The 21,945-nt window shown below is 36.4% G+C and overlaps 1 protein-coding gene across 15 annotated transcripts in view; it reads right to left on the bottom strand.

The window, feature by feature from the left end:
- CADPS2 (calcium dependent secretion activator 2) overlaps positions 1 to 21,945 on the bottom strand; it is a 318,208-nt gene that overhangs the window by 162,412 nt on the left and 133,851 nt on the right. For all 15 annotated transcript variants that reach the window (XM_059817284.1, XM_059817282.1, XM_059817293.1 and 12 more), the window contains 2 exons: positions 20,612 to 20,848; positions 16,397 to 16,518 (listed from right to left, as the gene is read on the bottom strand). In XM_059817284.1, coding sequence (XP_059673267.1) covers positions 16,397 to 16,518; positions 20,612 to 20,848 — 359 coding nt within the window. The remainder of the gene's footprint in view (positions 1 to 16,396; positions 16,519 to 20,611; positions 20,849 to 21,945) is intronic.

Below are 21,945 nucleotides of genomic sequence, written 5' to 3'. Positions count from 1 at the left end.
TCAGGGTTTTTCTGTATGACTTCTGTCATTAAAAAATCAATCATAAATTTGTTAATGGCAAAACCAAAGAACTTAAATTATATCCTCATAGGGAAAACCAGAACCAAGCAAGAAAGAAAAAAAAGAGAGATCTTTTTTCTATTAAATATATTATGTTCATTGTCTTGTGCATACAAGTCAAATTAATTCAGCAAAGAATAATGTCTCAATTCTAAAAAAAAAATTATATATTTAATTTAAGATGACCAAATTATGCAGAAAGTAAGAGACTTGACCGGAGGAAACCTTATGTTTTATGAAATGTTACAACTTAGTATAAGCATGTAGGAAAAATGTAAACAAAACCACAAAAAATGTGAAAAAAACATTATTTATCAGAGTGACTATAGCTCTGCAAGATAATTACCGCCACAAGGCTTCATGCTTTTAAAGAAGCTAAATTAGGCAGACAAAATTATAGTTGTTAATCTCTTATTTCAGTTAAGACATTTGGTTTGTCAGTCTTTTCCCCCCCTCTGTGAGCCAGTGGTACAAAAAAAGGAAAGTTACATGAATTAGCTTGCAACTTCCTTCAACAAGCTATTCCATTTTCCTGAACAATTGCATGGCACTCCTTGCATTGATGATACTGATTCTGATTATGCTACTAGGCACAAACAAAATGCAAAAAGTAAGTGCAGCTCCAGTTTCTGTTCATTTTTTCCACTACTCGAGATACTACGATTAGCAAAAAACTAAAGAAATAAAGAAAATAAGTGACCTTAAGAGTATGCTCTATAAAAGGATGTATTACACAAGCTGAAATCGTTGAGGCCCTCATTTACAAAAAGCAGTATTTTCATTTTACATTCAAGACTAATTTACATGGACTCTCCGTTGTTGTAAAATGAACATATAGTAGTAATCTTCCAGCAAAGGGATCTAATAGGTAAAAGAAAATCCTTCAACTAACATGAGTTACAGACTTCAAGACAAAGTCTAGAAAGTAATATGCAACCAAAACCAAAAAGTTTTAAGAAAGCGGTGGTTCTGTATAAACCAGTCCTACTGGTGGCTGAACACACGCCAGACTAGGAAAGTGAGGTTCATTGAAAATTGACCAAATCTTACGTTACATTCTGTCTTTGCTTTGTCTGGATTAGATAGATGCTCTCTCTGTCTGCGGTGGACATAGCCTTAGCCTCAGCTAAAGTGGTAACTAAAACAGGGACTCTGACAAGAAATTACCTTCCTGAGAGGAAGAAAACCAGTTTTGTGATCTGATGATAGATGCTGCAGTCGCAGGACAAGACAATGCCTAGCACTGCTGCTCTTCCCAGCGGTGGTCCCAAGGGTAGGTTTTGTCACAATACAGAAATGTGATTTCCAAGGCGAAAGCATCTTCATAAAAGATGAGATAGTCCCACCGTCAGCCTTCCCCCCGCCCCGATCCCACCATTCAGGAAGAATGCTGCCTTGCAATCGCAAACATGATCTAAGCACTTTGTTAGTTGCACTCTCTCTCTTGGGCACCAGGTTAATTTGTGCCCTGAGCTTCCAGAAGCCTTGAACTGTGCACACCACAATGGATAGGACCACCCAAATAATCAAGAGAAACTCCTATGAAAATAACAAAACAAAACAAAAGCCTCTCTACAAAGATCTAGTGCCATCATTAACTCAGACAGAAGAAAAGAGATCAGTTGTCATGCTGACTAAAGGGAAGAGACGAGACCCAGACTGTTCAACAAAGACAGCATCACTGGCAGCGGCTCAGCTTCTGCAAGCTGAGCAGCAGGTATGCACTACGGCATGTGCTGGGGTCTGGGCACCCCAGCATCTGGCTCTAGGACCTCCCCAGAAAGCGGTACAGCTTTCTCTGGAGACACATACCCAGGCTCCATTTCTGCAGGTCACAGCAGGGAGGGATGGGGCACACGTGAGCCTTGCCCAGGGAGCCTGGCAGAATTTAGATGCACAACGACAGACATGGATGGGACTAACACTGGGTCATCCACCTGTTGTTGACACTAATGTAGTACTGGAAATCATCTTTAACATCAGATCTGATCACTATCCTTGACTGACATCTTTCTCCCACCCCTTTTTCCATCTGCAGCAGTAAGTGAAAATCCTGGGCTGAAAAGCAATGGTCTGAATCTATTTCTAAAGCTTAACGTTCACATATTGATCTTCACGCTCCTTGCTGATCAGAACTTCACCTAACTCTCACTCAACATTTATTAAGGGTGATCCAAAACAAGGGGTAGACTGAGTAAAGCATGCAGGTGTACATAAGCTAGCCTATTTTGAAATACACTTTAATGTTCTGAAATCAAATTATATTGGTGCTCAAGATCTGATAGCTTTCAACCTTTTTTTCCCTGGCTATTTCTTTTATGACACCTGGTCATATTCCATTCCACAAATTAATGATTTGTTTATTTTTCCTGTTTATGAATAATACTTCATTTTAACCAAATTCCATTGAAATGGTTATCACACTTTCAGCTTCTATATCTGAGAGGTTAAAAGGAGATATCAGATTTTCAGTGTACAGATCATCTTAAAATTACCTATAATGTAATTGCAAACAATAACTTCGGAATAGCTACTGTCCTATCATCATTTGTGACAAAAGAACTGTGCAAGTAAATTGCATCAATCCTATATATAATGCCAAGATCATAAATATAGCCTTCCTAGCCAATAAATAGGAATTTACTGAATCACTTGTTATTTCCACTGCAACTTTCTCCATGCTTTTGGCTATTTATTCTACAACTAGATGTCTGTTCACGGAGCTGTTAAGTTTAATGGTGAAAAATAGGTTAGGAGGATACCTAATAATTCATGGAATCAACACCCAAACAGTAATTATCATGATGCAATTCTTGATCACCACTACCGTAATTTCTTATTTCAATTTATAGGTTTTATGTGCTAATATAATTATATCCACTTGGGTTTCTCAAAAATTTAACATTTTTCTTCCAAAACACATTTGTCTTCTGTCAAATGCATTTATTAACATCGATTGAAACACTAATATTTCCTGTTCTCACTTCTGTTTGATCTCATTGGAGTAGCTGTAGTGGAACATTTTCTTTAACTTTAAAAGCTAAGCTGCTAGGTATAGGCCAGATAAGTTTGTATTATTTCTGTTTTAAGGTTGGGGTTGCACCTTGATATTTTCCTGGAGAAAATAGAGTACTTCTCAGAAATGTCCTTCTGATTCACAGATTAAAAAAAGTCAACCACCATACAAAGGATTGTTTGCATTATTCATAAGATGGAAAAACTTCTCAGTTGTTTAACTGAACATTTTTTGACTGTTTCTAAATAAGAACTAACAATGTGGCCTCCAGAATTTGAGCGCTCAATGAAGTTACTTTTCTTTACATTTTAACTTTCAGCAGCAACAACAGTGAAATATTTTCTTGATTTATACTTTTCATACAGAGAAGCAGATGAACCTGTAGGTTGTAACTTGGTTTTCTGCGAAATCAGAAGGAAATCGTATGTGCCATTTTGATCTCATTTGAGTTAAAGTATGTTGCAGATCATTTCTTTCGAGCTTGCTCTGCTATGGAGATACTGAACTGTGGAAGGAAGAGTGAGAAGGAAGAACAGGCAAATTAATTCACCTAATTTCTGAAATTGCTCTTTACAAAAAGTATATCTTTATTAATTCTTAATTAATTTCTTAAATGTAATGCTTTATACTTGTAATAGCATATGTTTTAACTACCAAATATATGTAAGCAACGGAAACAGAAATCAGCCACTTCCACACATTTGAAGGAGCCGTTGATTTCTAAATATCTGTCCAATGATTTTTGCTAATGTGAACAATTTTGGTGCTGAATGTTTCTAGATGGGAAGTGCAAAATTTTTTGTCAAAACAAGTGTGGCTTTCAAGCAGTATTCATATTAAGTTAAAAAATTCCCATTATTGTCTGGGGATTTTTAAAAATCTTGCTAGAAAAGTAGTCAAAAGTAACAAAAATTTCAATGCTAAATGCTGCAATGTGTCTCACTGCACTGTCAGCTGCAGCCTGTATAGCATACTTGAGGCCTCTAAAAACATCAAGCCTAAAAAAAAAACCACCAAAAAAACCCCTACTGCCTCTTTAGGCTCTCATTTTGCCACATCATTTTCTTTTGTATATATAATTTTTCTGTTTTCACCCACTCATTCTCTTTACTACAGAAATTGCAATGATCTGATGTTTGATCATCTTCAACCATAAGCTGCAGTCTTTTCACCATATTTACATTTCTGTCAGAAGTACATGGGCTGATACCATAATTACTGCCAGAGTCCTTTACCAAAGTTGCTTTCCCTTCATTGCAAAAGTATCCGCTACCAGCAAGGAGATGGATGTTTATTTCAGGTAAAGATTTATCACTGTGTCATAGAACCCACTCTAGGCAAATTTATTTTTCTACTTCATTTTTGAACACATTTGTTATAGTGGAAACGGCACCAAATTTCTCTCTCAGGTTTTCCACTCTAATCACGGTCTCTGTTAGTCAAAACATTTTTTATGAGGTCTTAAATCTCCACTCTTACATGGGAGTTGATGTTATAAAATGTATTATTCTAAGTAAACATCTAGAGATTTTATATCAGCACTATTTATTGGAACATTTTCTTTCTGACAAAGTATCAAGTCTAAAGAATTTTGCACCATCAGGACTTGATTTTCTTCAGCAATTAGGGAATCTTATCCTTTTTGCCTTTTTGAAACTAACACCAGAGTGTATTGGTCTCCTTGGTGCCTCCCCTTTTGCATCTTTCCAGGTTTGATTCTTGGTTTAAATCTACTGCATAAACCTACCTCAATAGATTTCTTCATTCTTCATTAAACCACCTTAAGAGGTCTTCTGGAAGAGTTTTGTTATTCTCTATCCATATGGGGATGTAGTACAGAGCTGGAATGAGCAGAAAGACCCACCAAAACCAGTTTGTTAGGTAGCTGACTGCTCCACAGGTCTAAGAGATTTACCAGCACTTGATCTTTGCACATCTCGGAGCCGGACGGGAAATACAATGTTCAGGTGTCCGTAACATCTCCATGTCTCAACTGTTTCAAGAATCTATAGTAGATTCTTTAACTGTAGAAAACTAGGTATCTACAATCTTCCGGTTAGGAATCATACTCACAGTGCAAGTCGTGAGATGAAAGGCCAGGAAACAAAAAGACAGATAAGACTCACAGCACCTCCCTGACACATTTGACTTTTTTGATACTTTAATCTAGTTCAAAACACCTTAAATCCAGGTCTGACAAACATTCTGTTGTTAGTGAAGGATTGTGTGAATGGGGAATTTATGAAGTGTTGCATATTACTAACTACAACTGCATATATACAGACAGAGAGAGAGAAAATGTGAGAGAGCAAGCAAGCCACTGTACCAGCAGTGCAAGTTACGCCACAGTTATCTGACAAAAAATCTTTAATTTGACAAGGAGGCTCCATTCAGCCAAACAAAAATAGAGTTAAATTCATACTTACCTGATTCTGGCTTTTTTACTGAGAGTCCCAAAGAAAGTATTAGTTGGTCCTAATTGACCTAGTTCTTCTCCACTAATAATTGGACAAATATCATAAGCATTTCCTTTTCTCTTATGAGCACAGAAATATCCATCCGTTTGGCAATGCCTGACACGAGGATGCCACACTAGAAATCATGGCCTTAATGCTAACAGTTGTCTCATACAACCCAAAGGCATTTTTATTTTCTGTCTTTTGCACACCTTACAAAATAATATGAATACTCCAGCTTCTCCCATTAATGAAAGTTTTTGAAAAAGGATGTTGAAATGTTCCTGCACAACTGACAGAAGTTTATTATGCAGCATCAAGGATTTTATAGGGTAATGATTATTCCTTATATGCAACATTACAAACATTATTTTATTCAATATATATTTATTTATATATTCTCAATTACATCAGTGGGATGTGGAATTCAAGTTTGAAACCACAAGGGAAAGACTTTGTATGTTTGCACCTTTCTACAATGCTTATAATGTGGTTTAGGTTGCAAATATTTTTCTTGGGAAAAAAAAATAAATCTACATGTTCTTATTTCTCTATTTGAAAATTACTCATTTATTTTGATGGAAGTACAGGGAGCATAATTTCCTCCATCAGAACAAGCACATTAAATTGTAGCTGAAAGGCAATGCATAAAGAAGGTTGTAAACAAATCATAATGTCCTTTTACAGCAGAAGCACAGACAAGCCCCATGCTTAGGCAAACTAAACCATGAGCTTGGCCAAGTATCTTGGCCTTTCATCACTAACCTCATCTAATCTTTTATATGCCTTGATTCTGTTCTTCCCTGTATTACTGTGATTCCACTATTTTATGCAGAAACCATGCTGAGAACCACAGATGCATTGTTTTACAATCCCTACTACAGAGGCACACATCAATACTTTCAGGGCTGTCAGCTAGTGAAGGAACATTACAATAGTAATGGTTTTAACACTGAGGTTCCCATAAAAATCTTCCTAAAACTACAAAATATAGATATGAGAAAAATATTTTGTTCTACAGAGATGGATGATAGTAGGAAGAGGTACAGAAAAAAGGGAAATTTTGGCATAAGGATGGAAAGTTATGCAATTGCCTTTAAGTGACACCTTTGATTCCACCTAAGCAGGGTCTACACTACTGTCCCTTATTTTTTCTTTTTTTCTTTTACCATTTTTCATTTATTTCCATCCATATGGGAACTTTTGACTCAGCACGCTAGCAGTTTGAAATGCAGACTAACAAGCCATCTCTTCAGCACTTTCCTTATAGAAAAGCTGGGCGTTAGCACATGCTGCATACACTAAGTAGCCCAGCATTCAATTTCTGAATGCATTATCAAGTCACTATCTAGTATAGTCACTCAGAAAGAGTGAATGGTTGGCTGGTTTTTTTCCTCTGGATTCCGCAGCAAAATTAAAGGCTTTTAGGCTGGTTGTTCCAAAACATTGGCAAGCCCTTCTTGGAACTCTGCTCTGAAGAACTGAAAGCTCCAAATTGGATCCTTACTTCAGCAACAGCAAGGATACAGTGTTTTGATGGATATGCTATATTGTAAAGCCCCTTTACACAACTAGACTATCATGAAATAAAGAAAAGAATCATCTGATCATACAGCGTTTTTTTCAGGGTTTGCTTTTGGTAAAAATAATAACTGTTTTAAATAAAGAAATTAACAGAGCTCAAAATTACTAACCATTTATCACAGAGCTAATAATGAGGTAGACACAATCACGTATTTCTTTTTAAACATAAAACATTACTAATATCTGGAAAAAAGTACTTGTAAAAAAACCCACAAAATTGTGAACAGTTTTTCTTTAAAATAAAAAAGTGTCTAATACAAACCAGAAAGGAAAACCAGAAGAGGGGTTCTATGCATAATAAGTAACTAAGTAAAAACACTCATTTATGCTTTCTACACTGAAAATGAGAAAAGTGCACTCTAACACTACAGAATGCTTTATGACAAGTATTGTCATCACAAACATAAAACAGCACAAATAAATTATTACTTAGTCTTGCTTTCCCATCTCACTTTCAATACAGACAACCAAGACAAGTCAGGATGAAGATTTTGCCTTGAAAAAGATAATTATGAATCCATCATAACACTGTTAAAAGTTGCAAATCCTATTTATTTCATGTTATGTAGCATTTGTGTGACACCTTAAACCTTCAAAATGTACAAATGTTGATAAACTGACAGTACTTTGATAAACCAGATAGATGTTGTCATCTTAGTCTAAAGATATTGGAAAACAAATCACAAAATAGAGTGACTTATCTGAGCCTGCACAATCTATCAGGGAAGACCCAGGAATCAAATCAGAAAATTTCAGTATTCCATCTGGTATCACAGCACTTCTCTTTTATTCTGAAACCCCTTTTACTTCTCTTTCTGACTCCTACTATTCTTTATCAGCTGTCCATGTTATTCTGCCTTTGTTTCTGCTGTCCTCCTACTCTCAATCTGCTGGTATTGCTTTCAGCTAGGCACATTAACCTGTAGACTCATACCTTAAATGCTACTTAGTTGTTAAGAAATTTCAAGCTCTATAAATTTTTTTTCTTCATCTGTTCAGTGCACTATTCTGTATTCTAAAAGTACTGGACCTCTCGACACCTCAGAGGATCAATGCACATACTAACACAGCAACAGCAAAGAGTCTGCCCATGGTGGTGTGAAAAACAGTTTTCTGAGCGTCATGACCATTTGAGATGTACAAAGTATTCTGAGCCTGAATAGGACTCAAAAGCAAAAACTTCTTTCTTTTAAACCCTTTCCCTCAACCTTTCTCTTCATCCAGAAGAACAAACCAAAACTAAATGAAACCATAAAATTTGTTCCAATTCAAACACTGTATCTAGTCAAATGTTTAGTAACTATTTTGAATGTACCTGTATTATATTGCTTACAACAAATATAAGCAAATTTTTGAAAGGTCTCTTCAAATCAAGATACAGAACAGTATATTTTGAAAATGTAAAATGGGACATTCTGATCATATTAAAGTTTAAGAGGAATCCAAAGGAACTGTTTTCACGTCAACTATTGCCCACAAACAATAATTCAATTTTCCAAAGATGAGGCAGGTGCAGACTACTGTGAATGACAAATTTCAAATCCACTCTACCAGAGTATTCCAGAATGAGACTGGAGGTAAAATTTGAGGTAGTCCTTCCCAACCCCATCTTTTTTTTGGCAGACTGCCATCCCTCTACATAACACTTTATAGGCTGCCTTTGCCTTCACTTTGACCCAGACAGAGACCATGTAGCTATCTTAGTATGAGGCTTAGCCTGATCCAAACCATTTTTCTTCTAAGAAGGATTTAATTGGCTTTGGCTCAACACCACACTATTCATAGACAAAAGCCTTCCAGTATGAAGCTAGATCACACATCTGTAGATGCTTTAGCACAATGTTAGAGAACGCTTAATGTCTGTCTGCAAAATATTAGTCACATTTGCTGTGGATCAAGTGGGAATGAGAATAGAAACAGACATATCATGTACATTAAGCAGCATGTAAACAGTCTTTCTCCAAGCCCTGACTGTTATAGTGAAAGGGATAACAGTGGGAGATGCACCTTCATGCCCCAAGGTTTCCAAAATGCACTATGAAATAAAACTGGTATCATCAGCCTTGCAAGAGACATGAAACGTCTTTATACATTTTAAAAGAAGACAGTCACCCCAAAACAGCTATTTTTTCCAGCAGTGACACTAGATGAGGAGGGTTAATATCCCGACTCTGAACACAGAACCTTTTAATCATAAAGCCCTCATGACACCGGCTTTCTGCCTGGGGTCTAAGCGCTTCAGCAGAAGGCGGTGCACCAAAGCCGCAGTCTTCAGAAGTGCAAACATCACAACCAGGGCAGAAATCCTGGTTGCTTTCAGTCAATTATTAGCATGTTGAGCACACAGGAGCAAGGAGAACCACCAGGATTTAGCCAGAAAATCAAAAAGATTAGGGTGAAGAAAATTAAAAAAATATATGCCCTGGTGGCAGAACAATTATGTTTATTGCTAACTATCCAAATAGAGTAGAGATTACAACCAACTTTAATTATCTCCTTCCTTCTCTCATCCCAATTTCTTCCATGACACAGTTGTCTTGATCTGACAAGTGAATATTCCCTTCTAATAGTGGTGGTTTTCACAATACCCTTAGGTAGACAGACTTACGAGAGAATATTTTTGGAGATAATCATAGAATCATTGTAAAATTTAGGCTGGAAGGAACCTCTGGAGGTCATCTAGTTCAAACCATGCTCAGAACAAGGCCAGTTAAAATCAGATTGCTCAGGTTATTATCCAGTCAAGTTTCAAATTTCTTTTAGTATTAAGAGCCTGTATGTAATTCAAATTTCTCTGCAATAAGAGAGGTGAAAAATTTCTTAGACAATATAAAATAGTAATGAATGACAGAACATAGCACAGAAACCTACTTATTTTAGAAATCTCATATCTTTGTCTTGTAGATTTCATATTGCTCTTTATATTTTAGGTGATTAGGTACTATTTCCTTTCTTCAAAGAAGCAAGCAATTGATCAGGCATCAAGAATAACTGAATAAAATTGTCATGTAAATTTTCAGCTGAATCCATATTCCTTTTGTGAAACTCTTCCATCATTAATCCAGAACACAGACTGGGATAAATGTGTATTTTTTTCTTCTCCATCTTTCCCATTGCAGAACCAAGAAAACATCAGATAATTTCCTACTGGCAATTTCTTTTTTCGTCTTCACAGCTGGATTGCAGACCGACATATAAGGTATTTGCTCATAGCATCCAATTTTTTGAAAGGTAGTTTCTTCCACCCTATTTTGTGAATTGCTCCAATCATGACAATCCAAAAAAGAAAGACTTACTGACATATGACAAGATGAAAGCCATAATGGAATTTATCCTTTAAAGATAGAAAGATGAATCTTAGCGCAAATGATAATAATCATTATGCGACTCAATCAAACCTGGTTTATGAAAGCAGACACACTTTGTTTCCTGTCATGATCCTTACCCCACTGGCTTCCCTAAAAGTCCAAAATACTTATTAATGGATCATGCTCACCTTCACCAAGTTTTCAACATTGTCCACGTCAATATAATTATATCTCTCAGGCCTTAGCCTTTGAAATGATCTTACTAATAATACACAGAGGTTCTCTAACATACAACCTCACTTTTGTAAATGTTGCATAAAATGTATTTATGTTTTAAAGAAAATAAGCCTGGATTCCAAAAGTAGGCTAAACAATTCTACTTTGTTATCCTCTGTAAGATCAACACTGGATTTCACTGCACTTATCTGTAAGTAAAAACTTCCAGAGGTAAAAGTCAAAAGAACAGGTGAAATCCATCAAGTAAAAGACTGTTCAAGAAACTAAATCCTAAAGAGGAATTATTCTCAGAAGATATAATAGGAAGCATATGAACAACAAAGTAAGCACTGTTAGATCAGGCACTATGAAACTGCAATCTCATTATCCCCCCCGTAAAAATCCCATGTGCAAATATACTCATTTCAACAAAAAAGCACCCGAACAATGGAAAAAAAGCCCTGCACCCTAAGGAGAGTTGGTCAGCTTGCCAGCAACGAACCAGCTTGATTACTGCCTATCTGATCAAACACTTGTGTTTCTGTCCCTTGTTTCTTCCCATGTTTAGTCTCTAATTAGTATGTGTGTCTTCTCTTCCCTTACATACTGTACATCTGTGTCGTCCAACCACAAGTTAAGTGACAGTTGTAGATATGATCATCTCTTTGTTTCCCTTAATCAAAAATAAAAATTAGAAAGTTGCAGGGACTATGATGAAGAAATAAAACTAGCTGATGCTTGGAACATGATTGTCACGGGTTATAAATGTTGTCTATCCTTTTTCCCTTCAGAAATGTCATCTTAGGCCATATCCTCAAAACAGTCAATTAAAAAAGTATTTTTTTTCATGAGCGACCATGCCGTTTAAGGAAGTTCTAAATTTTAGAAATCAAGCCTTTTTTTTTTCTTTTTTTTTAAACTGTTCTATAAAATTTTTGCTATGTAATCTTTAATTATGTATCCACAAGTACTCATACTTGAAATACTTTATGGAATTCATGATGGTAGAATATTTAATAAAAATAACGTGAGCAGCATTTACTTTATTTGTGCAGTCTTAACTGAGGTTCCCTGCCTCCTCTGGTCAGATATTAAATCATGCATTCTTCACATACTTCTAATATATAATAGCCCTTTTTATAAGGTTATGCAGTCACTGGCAGCAAAATACAATAATCTTATTTGTCTTGTTTACATGAAGAATTTCGTGGCACCATTAAAATTTTCTCATCACGCAAGATATGGTCTTTTTCTATTGCATAAATATGCGACAACAGAATGTCACTTGTAGCGATAAAAGATAGCATGTTCCCTTCTTTTATCTTCAGGCATGATTATACATATTCAAAAGGTGACACTTTCAAGAAACCACATTATTTGATAATCAGAAAGAATAAAATCAATGATAAGAAAACATGTGGACACCAGACTCCACAAGACTAAAAACTAAGCTACATCAGTAATGTTTGAAAAAGGAAATTAGCACTGGATTTTGCAAGATGACCCCCCTGTGGCGTCACAGCAACAAAGTTATGCAAAGCCTCATACAACTGAAGGCTCTGCTTACTGATCTCTGTCAGAAAAGGTCACAGGCTATGTTGGAGGGATTTTCAGCAGGGCTAAAAGGCAGGAAACAGTTGGAAGGAATGAAGAAATATTTCACAGGCAGTAATAAAATTTTTATAGGGTTTGCATGTGAAGCTGTATAACTGATCTGTTTGTAAAATTGTCCAAGACTTAAGCTATATTGTTCTATAGCATTTGCATTTTAGAATGACCATTAGCTACTCAGTAACATAGATATAAAAAGTGCTTTATTTAGCTTGTTAAAGAAGAAAATGAAGCACTTCAATATAAACTCACAAAATTATTATTCATAGAGAGAGAAAGCAGATAGGGGTTAAAAGTATTAAGAAACTAGAAAACATTTCTTACTGATAAGCTGTCAGGATAAAACTGTGCTCTTGTCTGGGACTCTAATTAGGTCTTTCCTCCTTAAAAAAGAATATTGTTTCTAATTTTCTTACTACTCTCATGGAACCATTCAGGGATTCAGAAGAATACTTAAATATATATTCATAAAAATAACTGAGAAAATATTCAGCATTTTGGAATAGTGGATAAATCTTGAATTAAGTCTCCACTTGACTCATGCTTCCATTAATCTCCACTCTAAGGTCACACTGGCTTGCACTCCATTTTGAAGCATTTGTCTGAGTATCTTGTTTTCTCCTTTTCACCGTCAAAGCTTTTGAAACTTCTGACTGCATAGTAGCATTATACTGCACACACTGCTGTTTCGCAGATTAAAAAAATAGGCATAAATAATTCTTTATACTGCTTCGTCTCACAGATGTAGCTACCAGTTCAAAATCATAAACCAACTACAGAAAATGTGTGTGACAAGCACATGATTTGGGGCTCTTGCCAGCAGTCTCCCACAGCAGGCTGGTAGTAATCATTCACTTTTCATCACTGTCTCATTCTACGCTTAGTATGAGAGCTTTGCTACCCTTTTCTAGCTGCATGTCCTATATAAAATTTGAAGTTACGTTCTCATTTATCTGGGATTTGTCACTGCAAATGTTACTGCTAGTGATTTGAAGAGTTGAGCTGAACGACAGTTCTTCTCAATTCTCTTTCTTTTTTTTGCAATGAGTTTTGTGTTTTCTCCTCCAGCCTCACTGATTATTTTCCTTCATATCAGAATGACAGTACTGAAAATTACCCCAATAAGGAGCCAGCTCCAGCAGCAGGCAAAGAAGGCAGTAGCCTAAGGCAGCTAACACCTTGTTTTTTCCGTATCGGAAAAGAGGTGGACTGGCTGTGCTTGCCCAGCTGGTCACTGGCCTCTACATGCGACTTTGCCCATTGCTGCCAAAGGACTGAGGGGCAAAGCAGGCATCTCTCTTCCCAGTAGTAGTACCATTACTAACATCAACAGGAGCAGAAAGTCATGTCTGTTTCCACCTCTTCCCATACCTCCTCTTTGCAGGAGAACATCCAACCCTTTACCCAGTGACTGGCCCTCTCCATCACCCTGGCAGGTCCCTATCAGAGAACAGTGACGAATGCAGGAAGAAGCAGGGGGGCATGAGGAGGCAGGTGACTGCATGGGGCAAGGGATGTGTTGGTCATAAAAGTAAGAAAAATATTAGAAGGACTGGACACAGGCTGGGATAGGAGAGAGAAAAAAGAGAGACACTAAGTCTTCTGAAACCTGTGGACTCCTCCCTGCCTCTAACAGTATTTCCTAGGTTCTCTTCCACCAGCACAATTTTCTGATTAAACTCTGGCAAGCCCTCTTAGTTCCCTCCACCACCAACCAAAAAAAAGCAATATTGCTACTGTCAAGAAAACCTGATTTGGCTCTAACAGAAAAATCAAACTGTGGAATAAAGGATCTCCCATTCCATAAGCAGCTTCCTCCATCTTCTTTACTGTTTGCCCATAATTTGCTAATTTCATGCTTGTCTAATTTAATATCCTCCTCGGTTGCCTCAAACTATATCTCTATATATGCTCACAAACTACATGTCTCTATATGCTCATAATCCTACTGTATGCCAATGTCTCATAATTACTCTTGGCAGAAATGGAAAACAGTACAGCTCAGAAGAGCACAAGAACTAGACAGATTTTAGAGCTCTATCAGCCGTGCTCCTTCAAGTTACACTGTTTCGTAGGATAGCAGGTCAACAGCACCAGTAACTCCCATTCTTGTCCTTCTGATGTATGGCTCAGGGCATCTCTCAATCATCCACTTCCTAAAGATGCACAATTTTTTCCATACAAATCCATATGAATTTGGTTCATACAATATCACTTACATGGAATAGCCCATAACCTGCCTTTCTCCCATATTCAATCAACTCATACCTATTGAGCCTGAAATCCATTAAATCAGTTTACATGCTCAGAGCAGGTCCTAACATTGCCCCTCTTCCTAGAAACACTCCAGTTGTTCTCGTATTGACTTCATCTATTCCGGAACTTCCTTTTCACAAAGTTTTTACTTTGACAGGTAGGAAAATCAACTAATCTGTTATTAACTTTTACCAGATGTATCTATACACAATGGATACCTTCCGACTGGTTTTACAATCTTTACCTTAACCTACAGCCCTCAGTATGTAATAAGTAAACCATGAACTGACCATGAACCATCCCTACCATGTTTTGTCCACCATATCTGGAAACAGCTAGAGACAAACAAAACCCTTAATATCTACAAGCTGTTTTCTGGAAGGAGAATGACTATGCCCAAGATTCAAGAATCTGTGTATCCTAGCTGATTTAGGGAGATTTGAAAACCCCTACCAATGACACCAGGGGTTAATCAAGCACTTAAACCAGAGGCTGACAAGTTCAAGGGTAAGGAAAAAGAGAGACATCAGAAGAAATGGGAACCTTGACTGTGACAGTAGGCAAAGGTTGGAGGCACTCGTTGCAGGGAACAGTATGAGAGCAACTCTGAGTTTGAAGAGAATGTACAGCCTGAAGATGCGCCCTCCATGAGAAAGCCTTGCAACTCTCATGGGACACCGAGCCACCAGAGAACACCCCAGCAGGTCCAGAAATGAGCAGTGGATGTTACATGCCCACTTATGACCTTGCTTCAATGCGTGTATCTGTGTGTCTTTTACGCTATCGTTGCTTTTAGAAGTTTCTCATGTATTACATGCAAATTATAAGACTGAGCATTCCTATGCCTGGGAGGAGGAACACAGCCAGGGACTGCGACAAGTGAATTTTAAATCTTGTCCCACACACTTAGAGTTCTGCAAAGCTGTCTGAATACGTTACTGGAGTGGGCTGCTGACTTACTTGCCAAGGAAATTTGCTGCAACTAGGAGAAAGTCCTCCAAATTAAATCTCCTCCTCCTCCCAACTCCAGAAGAAGCAGATAAAACTCTGTGCTTGTAATTTTGCCTAACAGAAGTCCATATTTGTGGTCTGAATGGAACAGAAACTACCATCCCAACTCCACTGAAGATGTTTTCTCAGATACTGTAACAATTGCAATTTTTAAACTGTCTTTCACAAGGCACACTATGGTGCCAGTAAAACCCCAACACGCTGTCTGGAAAGTTATCTACAAAAGATTGCAAATGACATTTTAACAGAGAGAAAAGTGTCTGAAGTCAGCGTGTAGGTCAAACAAATCAACCAAAAAACACACTTAATTTTCTTCCTCTCTGCCACTCTGACTGGTTCAACGACAGATGGCATGATGTTATCCCCTCCAAGTCAGTTTTCTGACTGTCTCCCTCAAAAATTAATTGAAAGAAGTGGATCCTATAATTTAAAATGAAACAGGCTCAGCAGGTGAGTAAGCTTTGTCAAGATTGAATACTGAGTATTGATTTTCCACCAATTGTACAAGTTACACTCTGCAAGGCCACCTGCACATTAACCTACAATACATAAAATCACCTCAGGCTAACATCTGTTGAGAGGTTTGTATTTTCAGAGGATGCAGGTAAGAACACAATGCTGCAGTCTCTAGCTCTGTTCCTCACACATACATGCAATGACATTTATTTGGACAGCATTCACACTTTGTACTTACTTCACCATAAATAACTATTATTTGCATTTTCATTTTTCAGAAAGAATTTAAGATAACTACCCAGGAAAAAACTTTGTATAACCTAGCGCTAACCTAATTGTAAAAACTGTAAAGATACTCAGTTAGGTTCTCCCATGATAGGAAGGAAAGAGATGCTGGATGCAGTGGCAGCAGAGTGGCTTACTGTGGCCTTGAAGCTTCTGCTTGGTCCGTCTGAAGCTTCTGGCCCCCTTCCACTTCCATGGTGCAGTAGACAATTCGATTGGGAGCGACTGACTTCAAACCTTGCACCTCCATTATAACAATCTGAGGAAAAGAAAACAAATAGTTTATCCTTCAGAAAACATTACATAGCACAGCTATTGCAGTACCAAGCTCCAGGCAGGTTAAAAAAAAAAAAAAAAAGGAAAAAAACCCCAAGCCCCACTCACTCAAATCTTCACAGACAGAGAAAAGTTTTAATTTTACCTTCTTTTTCCACTTTCAACAACATGGAGTAGGAATTGAAATTTTTGCTCTGTTTCTACTTGGACAATGACCAAAACCTCACTCCAACCATAATTTAAATGCTAGTAGTTGAATTTGAGACTACTGACTAAATATAATTCTAAATGTTATTACATGAGGAAATGTATCTTTTAAGCAGTCATCTAAATAAGTATTTAGAGGATGAATAGGTTACTAAGTCAGACTGTAAACAAGACAAGTAAGTACACTGATCACATCTTGAAAGGTTAATTGTGGTGCTGTGACACTGGAGGTTGCAACCCTTGAATCTCAGGAGCGATTTGATGTTGCGTTGAGCACGAGGCAGGTCAGAGCATTGCTGTCAGCTGCTGTAATTTTTTTCCGTGCTACCTACCCCTTTTCCTTCTCCCAGCTCAGTACTTGCAGTCAGGTTTTGTGTGCATATGGGGATGTGGGGGGGAAAGAGAAAGTTAAAAAGACACCTCTACCAGCTGTGCCCTGATAAATTTCCTCACCATGGAAATTCTGAGCTTGGCAGACCCCATAGCTTTTCAGCTCCTCTGAGCTACTCAGTTGTAGCTCAGAAGAGCCAAATGCCGCCCTACTTCAACTGCTCTGCGCCTTTTATAAACCTTACAGTTTGTCAGTGTGTGAAATTATTGGAATTTTTACACTTCAGATGTTTCTAATTCAAGGAAGATTTCAGAAGAAAGTCAGGTTTCCCTGCTTGCTTTGGAAAAGCTGCTTTCCTTTCCAGTCCCATTTGGGCCTATGAGAAGAAACTGGGAAAAACCTAGTCTATTTAAATCAGCAGAGAAGCTGTCCTCAACTGAAGTATACACAAAACCCCATACTTGTTTGATTGTTTTAAAGGTGACAAAAGTAATGACTACTTTTGGTCTCATTGAAGGCAATTGGTTTCTTAGGTCAGCAAGCAACTACTAAAATACTTTGCTATTAAATTTCCCAATTAATTTCAATTCAAGTATGTTAAGCCAGACTTCACCCCTAGCTGTAAAATCCCTTGTACTTTAAAACTTCCAGAACCTTAGTAATAGTTAGATATCTTGTAAAATTGCTATTTTGGTAATATTAAAGCGAGATTACAGTCATTGATCATTTAGAACATTTTTATATTACCCATAAATTATCAACACTGCCTATTACGCTTTATAAATAATAACAGCAATTCAGGGAGAATGACGTAATCATCTCTTCTTTCTCATCTTCTGTGGTTCAGGAATTCAAGTAGTTAAAGTGATCAATGATCACTGAAAGACTGCACTAGGGAACCTTCTAGCTAATATTGCCTATACAGTCTTTCCAAATGCGAAATATATGTCCTTGTTGAATGCAGACTTCATGTTTATTCATTTTTATGTTGATACTTCTTTTCCTTGAGTTTCCAAATTAATTGCACAGTATATTTGTCTTTGCTAGCACTTCTGGATTCTAGCAATGGAAAGAAGTTGCATTTCATTAGGAAGGAAATTGTCACTACCTGATTTGCTAGCTCATTAGCTGATAAACAGCTCCCTAAATATTGCTTGTCTATTTCTTAAACTGTCCAACAGCTGAAGAACAGAAGTGATTAAGTCTTCTACTACTTTGATATTTTATTTATTTATTTTACAAATTTATGCAAATAGGCTATTTGAGGAAATACCCAACTTGCAAAAATAATCACTGTTGCTTGTAGTGATGCGCAAGGTTTCTCTTATCTTTGAGAGCAAGGTCCATTCCCACCAGAACATTATAAATGTTACATCTTTTGCTGTTCTGTCTTAATAACGACATACAGTGGCCAAGAAATTTTCACCAAGTTTTTTTTTCTTGTCCGAATGTTTAGACATGTTCTAGATTTCCTGTTCATTCCTGTTCTTGTGCAGCAGCCCTCAGTGGGGATTTTGCTGGTTACCCTATAATTTAGTTAAGTCACACCCCAAAAGACATGAAATGGATATGTTTGTGTTATTCAAGAAATGTGAAATTGTGCACATATGACCTCACATTTTCCAGAAATAAAGTATTCTGTCTCCAAGGAAATGCAATCAGCTTTTCTTATTCACCTATGTGTATCAAAAAAGAGCAAACCTTCCATGTTTCAGTCTAAATGTATATCAGTTCAGCTGCTTCCTTTTGCCCTTATATCCTCTGAGATTTAGCTTCTCAAGAGTAAGATAAGCACGTCTGGCAAGAAACTCAACTTATGTGATTAACACCATGTTCAAAATGACAATTTGACCTACTAAAAACTGCTACCTGTAGAGTAGCACTTTAATTCTTTGCCTTGCCCAGGATGAGCTGTAGGTTACTATCCTTGCAGAATATTTGTGTGTTTTCTCTATCAGCAATGAAAAAAAAAAAAAAGCTAAGTAATTTCACTAGACCTAATAGTCTACATTTCTGCTGTGAGAGAGAAAGGGCTGTAAACAAAGCAAAACTGTTCCAAATTTACTGGACATTATATCTACAGTCATTTTTCATTTCATTATTGTTTCAATCTTTTACTGTGCTTTTCCCCCAAATATCACATCATTTTTAGCACATACTTAATATTTCTCTCTAGAGGCACAGAGAAAGCTTTTCTTCTTCTTACATCCCTCACCAAGCAAACTTTCTTGAAGACAGAAAATATTATCAACAAAATTTTTCAGGAACTTTTTAGGTTCTTCAGAACTACTCTTTGTTATTGCTGTATATGGACCATTCCAGGCTTGGCATTCCACCTGAGACAAACACAGCACACGTGATGAAGATGCACAGCATTCAGCACAGGAGTTATAAAACTACTTTGACATTTCATATACTTCAGTACTAAGGCCTGCACTCCAGTTTTACATGCTTGATGAACTAATACTTTTTGGTATGTAGAATGATGGATCTTACCACTCTCTGAAAGCTGATGTTGGACTTTTACATTATTAGCTAGTAATATTAAAATTGCATACAGTGGGATAAGTAATTTCTCTGTTATACAAAGGATTTAACTTTTCCATCTGTCCATTTTTGACTTTTTTTTTAATTCTATGTGTAAATTGATGACATGGGAAAGAAAAATTGACCTGAATTTTCAACACTATGTAAAAAGAGCAGATGCTCACTTCACATAAGAAAAAAAAAATGTTTAAAAGATAAACAATTTTTTTTTTTAAACCATTTAACAATTGAAATATTTATTCTGTAACATTATCTGTTGTCTTAAACAAACTAAAGCCACTTCAAGCGCATAACACAAGTGTTGCACCTTCTGACCAACAAATAAACAATATACACTCTGGAAATTTTTTTATTCTATTATTATTGAAAGAAAGATCAGAATCTCCTGAAATGCACATTTGCAGAATTGGACCTGAGCTATGATGCAGTCATCAGGTATGTTTAAGTAACTAACTGTACTTGTGGTTTCCTCCTGAAGTCAGTTGAGCTCCATATGGATTAGGACTGCATCCCTATAGACCAGACTTCCTGCATAATCTCAGTAAACATGAGATAGCTTCTTGAGGAAAATGCAGAAATTTATAAAAATCTGCTATGACCACCAATAAAAAAAAATTTTTTTTTTTTATTCTCTAAATGCTTTCAGTGACAAAACACACCTTGTTTGTAAAATTCCATGAATGGGTTGCTGATAACAGTAGTGTTTCATTATTATGTTCAATAGTATCCTTAGGTATTTAATGTACTGGAATTAATTTAAAGTTACATTTGTGTGGGAGATTCAACTGCCTACATTGCTGTGTGGGCCCAAATGCAAGAGGAAAACGCATCATACAGCTGTATTCTAACTCCTAATTATCATTATTAAATTTACTTCTTTAACATAAAATTTTAAAACTACCAAGGAAGGACTAATAACAAAAAAGTATCAAGACATAGATATTCTAGTAATTTAAACTGTCAACAAATTTTCTGTGAAATATGTGATTACCTCTAATGTGAAGGAGAGGACCACATCAGACTTCGACAGCTGAACCTCATTTTCATCTCCTATGTCCAAGAACGCAGAATTCTGTGATCGCTTTAACTTCTGAAGTTTAAATTCTGGCCCACCTTTAGACACTGGAAGACTTTCCAAATTTGCCATCAGCAAATTCACTGAAGACCGCAACTCTTCTATGTACATGTTCTCCATTTCTCTTGTTACGAATTTTGGGAATTTTCTTTCCTTGGAAGATATATTTTAAAAGTTAGGGAGGAAAAAAAAATCACCCCACATTATATGTCCTGTTAATTTACTGATTTGCTCTCCTTTAAGAGATATTTAATAACAAAAGTCTTAATTCCAGTGTCTAACTATTTTTATATCTTCAAAACAGTAATGGGAAGGCTAATCCTGTCCCATAAATACAGTTAATTTTGACAAGAAGAAATGTAATTTGAATTGAGAATTCCAACATATTCCTCAAATATAATAGACAAAATATCTCTATGAACACATCAAAAAAATAAAGTAAGGGGCATTTGTAAAAATGGAACCTCTTGCCCCGCCCCAAATAATTTAACCATAAATCCGTGTTGAATATATACACATTAGATATTTCTAATACATGTGTTTTAAGTGCACCAATTGACAATATAACTTTGATGTTACCTTCAAATATTTTATAAATTAATAAAATGAAGTGTCCACTAATAATTTTGTTATTTCATCCATTTCTCATGCTACCAAAAATAAGTCAATCACATTCATGCTTCTAAAATAAAGCTCTTAAACTACAACCATGACATGAAATTCCTATCATTGTTTATTTCTATTTTTAATAATAGGTCATTCATTTTGAAAGCAATGCTGAATTATTACACATAGGATTATTTTAAGCATAAGTGTTAGAGAGAACTTAAAAATAATTTTTTTGCTCTGTAGGAGTTAGATAATAGTGTTTAAATATTGTGTTTATAACAAAGAGGGAACATATAAACATATATGATGCATATATGAGCATGTACAGAGCCAGCTTTATGTACACTTTTTCCCCTGATATTGAATATAGGGCAGCTGGGGAGAATATGTCACTCAAGATTAAACAAAAATGTAAATACATGTTTTATATATAAATGAGAAACAAACACTGCTCCCCACGTATTGTCTGCAAAGGTAGGCAACTTGGTCCTAAACCAGACAATTTTTATCATTAGCTGTTATAAGGAGTACCATAAAATGTTTTATATTAAAACCTATTAAAACCTTTACAGCTGATTTTGTTTCAGTAATGAAAACCAAGCACGTTGACTGTGAGCTGAAACACCTGCAGCAAGTCCAGT

The sequence above is a fragment of the Gavia stellata genome, chromosome 4 (genome assembly GCF_030936135.1).
Source record: "Gavia stellata isolate bGavSte3 chromosome 4, bGavSte3.hap2, whole genome shotgun sequence".
Classification (NCBI taxonomy): domain Eukaryota; kingdom Metazoa; phylum Chordata; class Aves; order Gaviiformes; family Gaviidae; genus Gavia; species Gavia stellata.
Note: the sequence above shows the minus strand (reverse complement) of the source record. Positions and strands in the feature narration are given on the sequence as shown.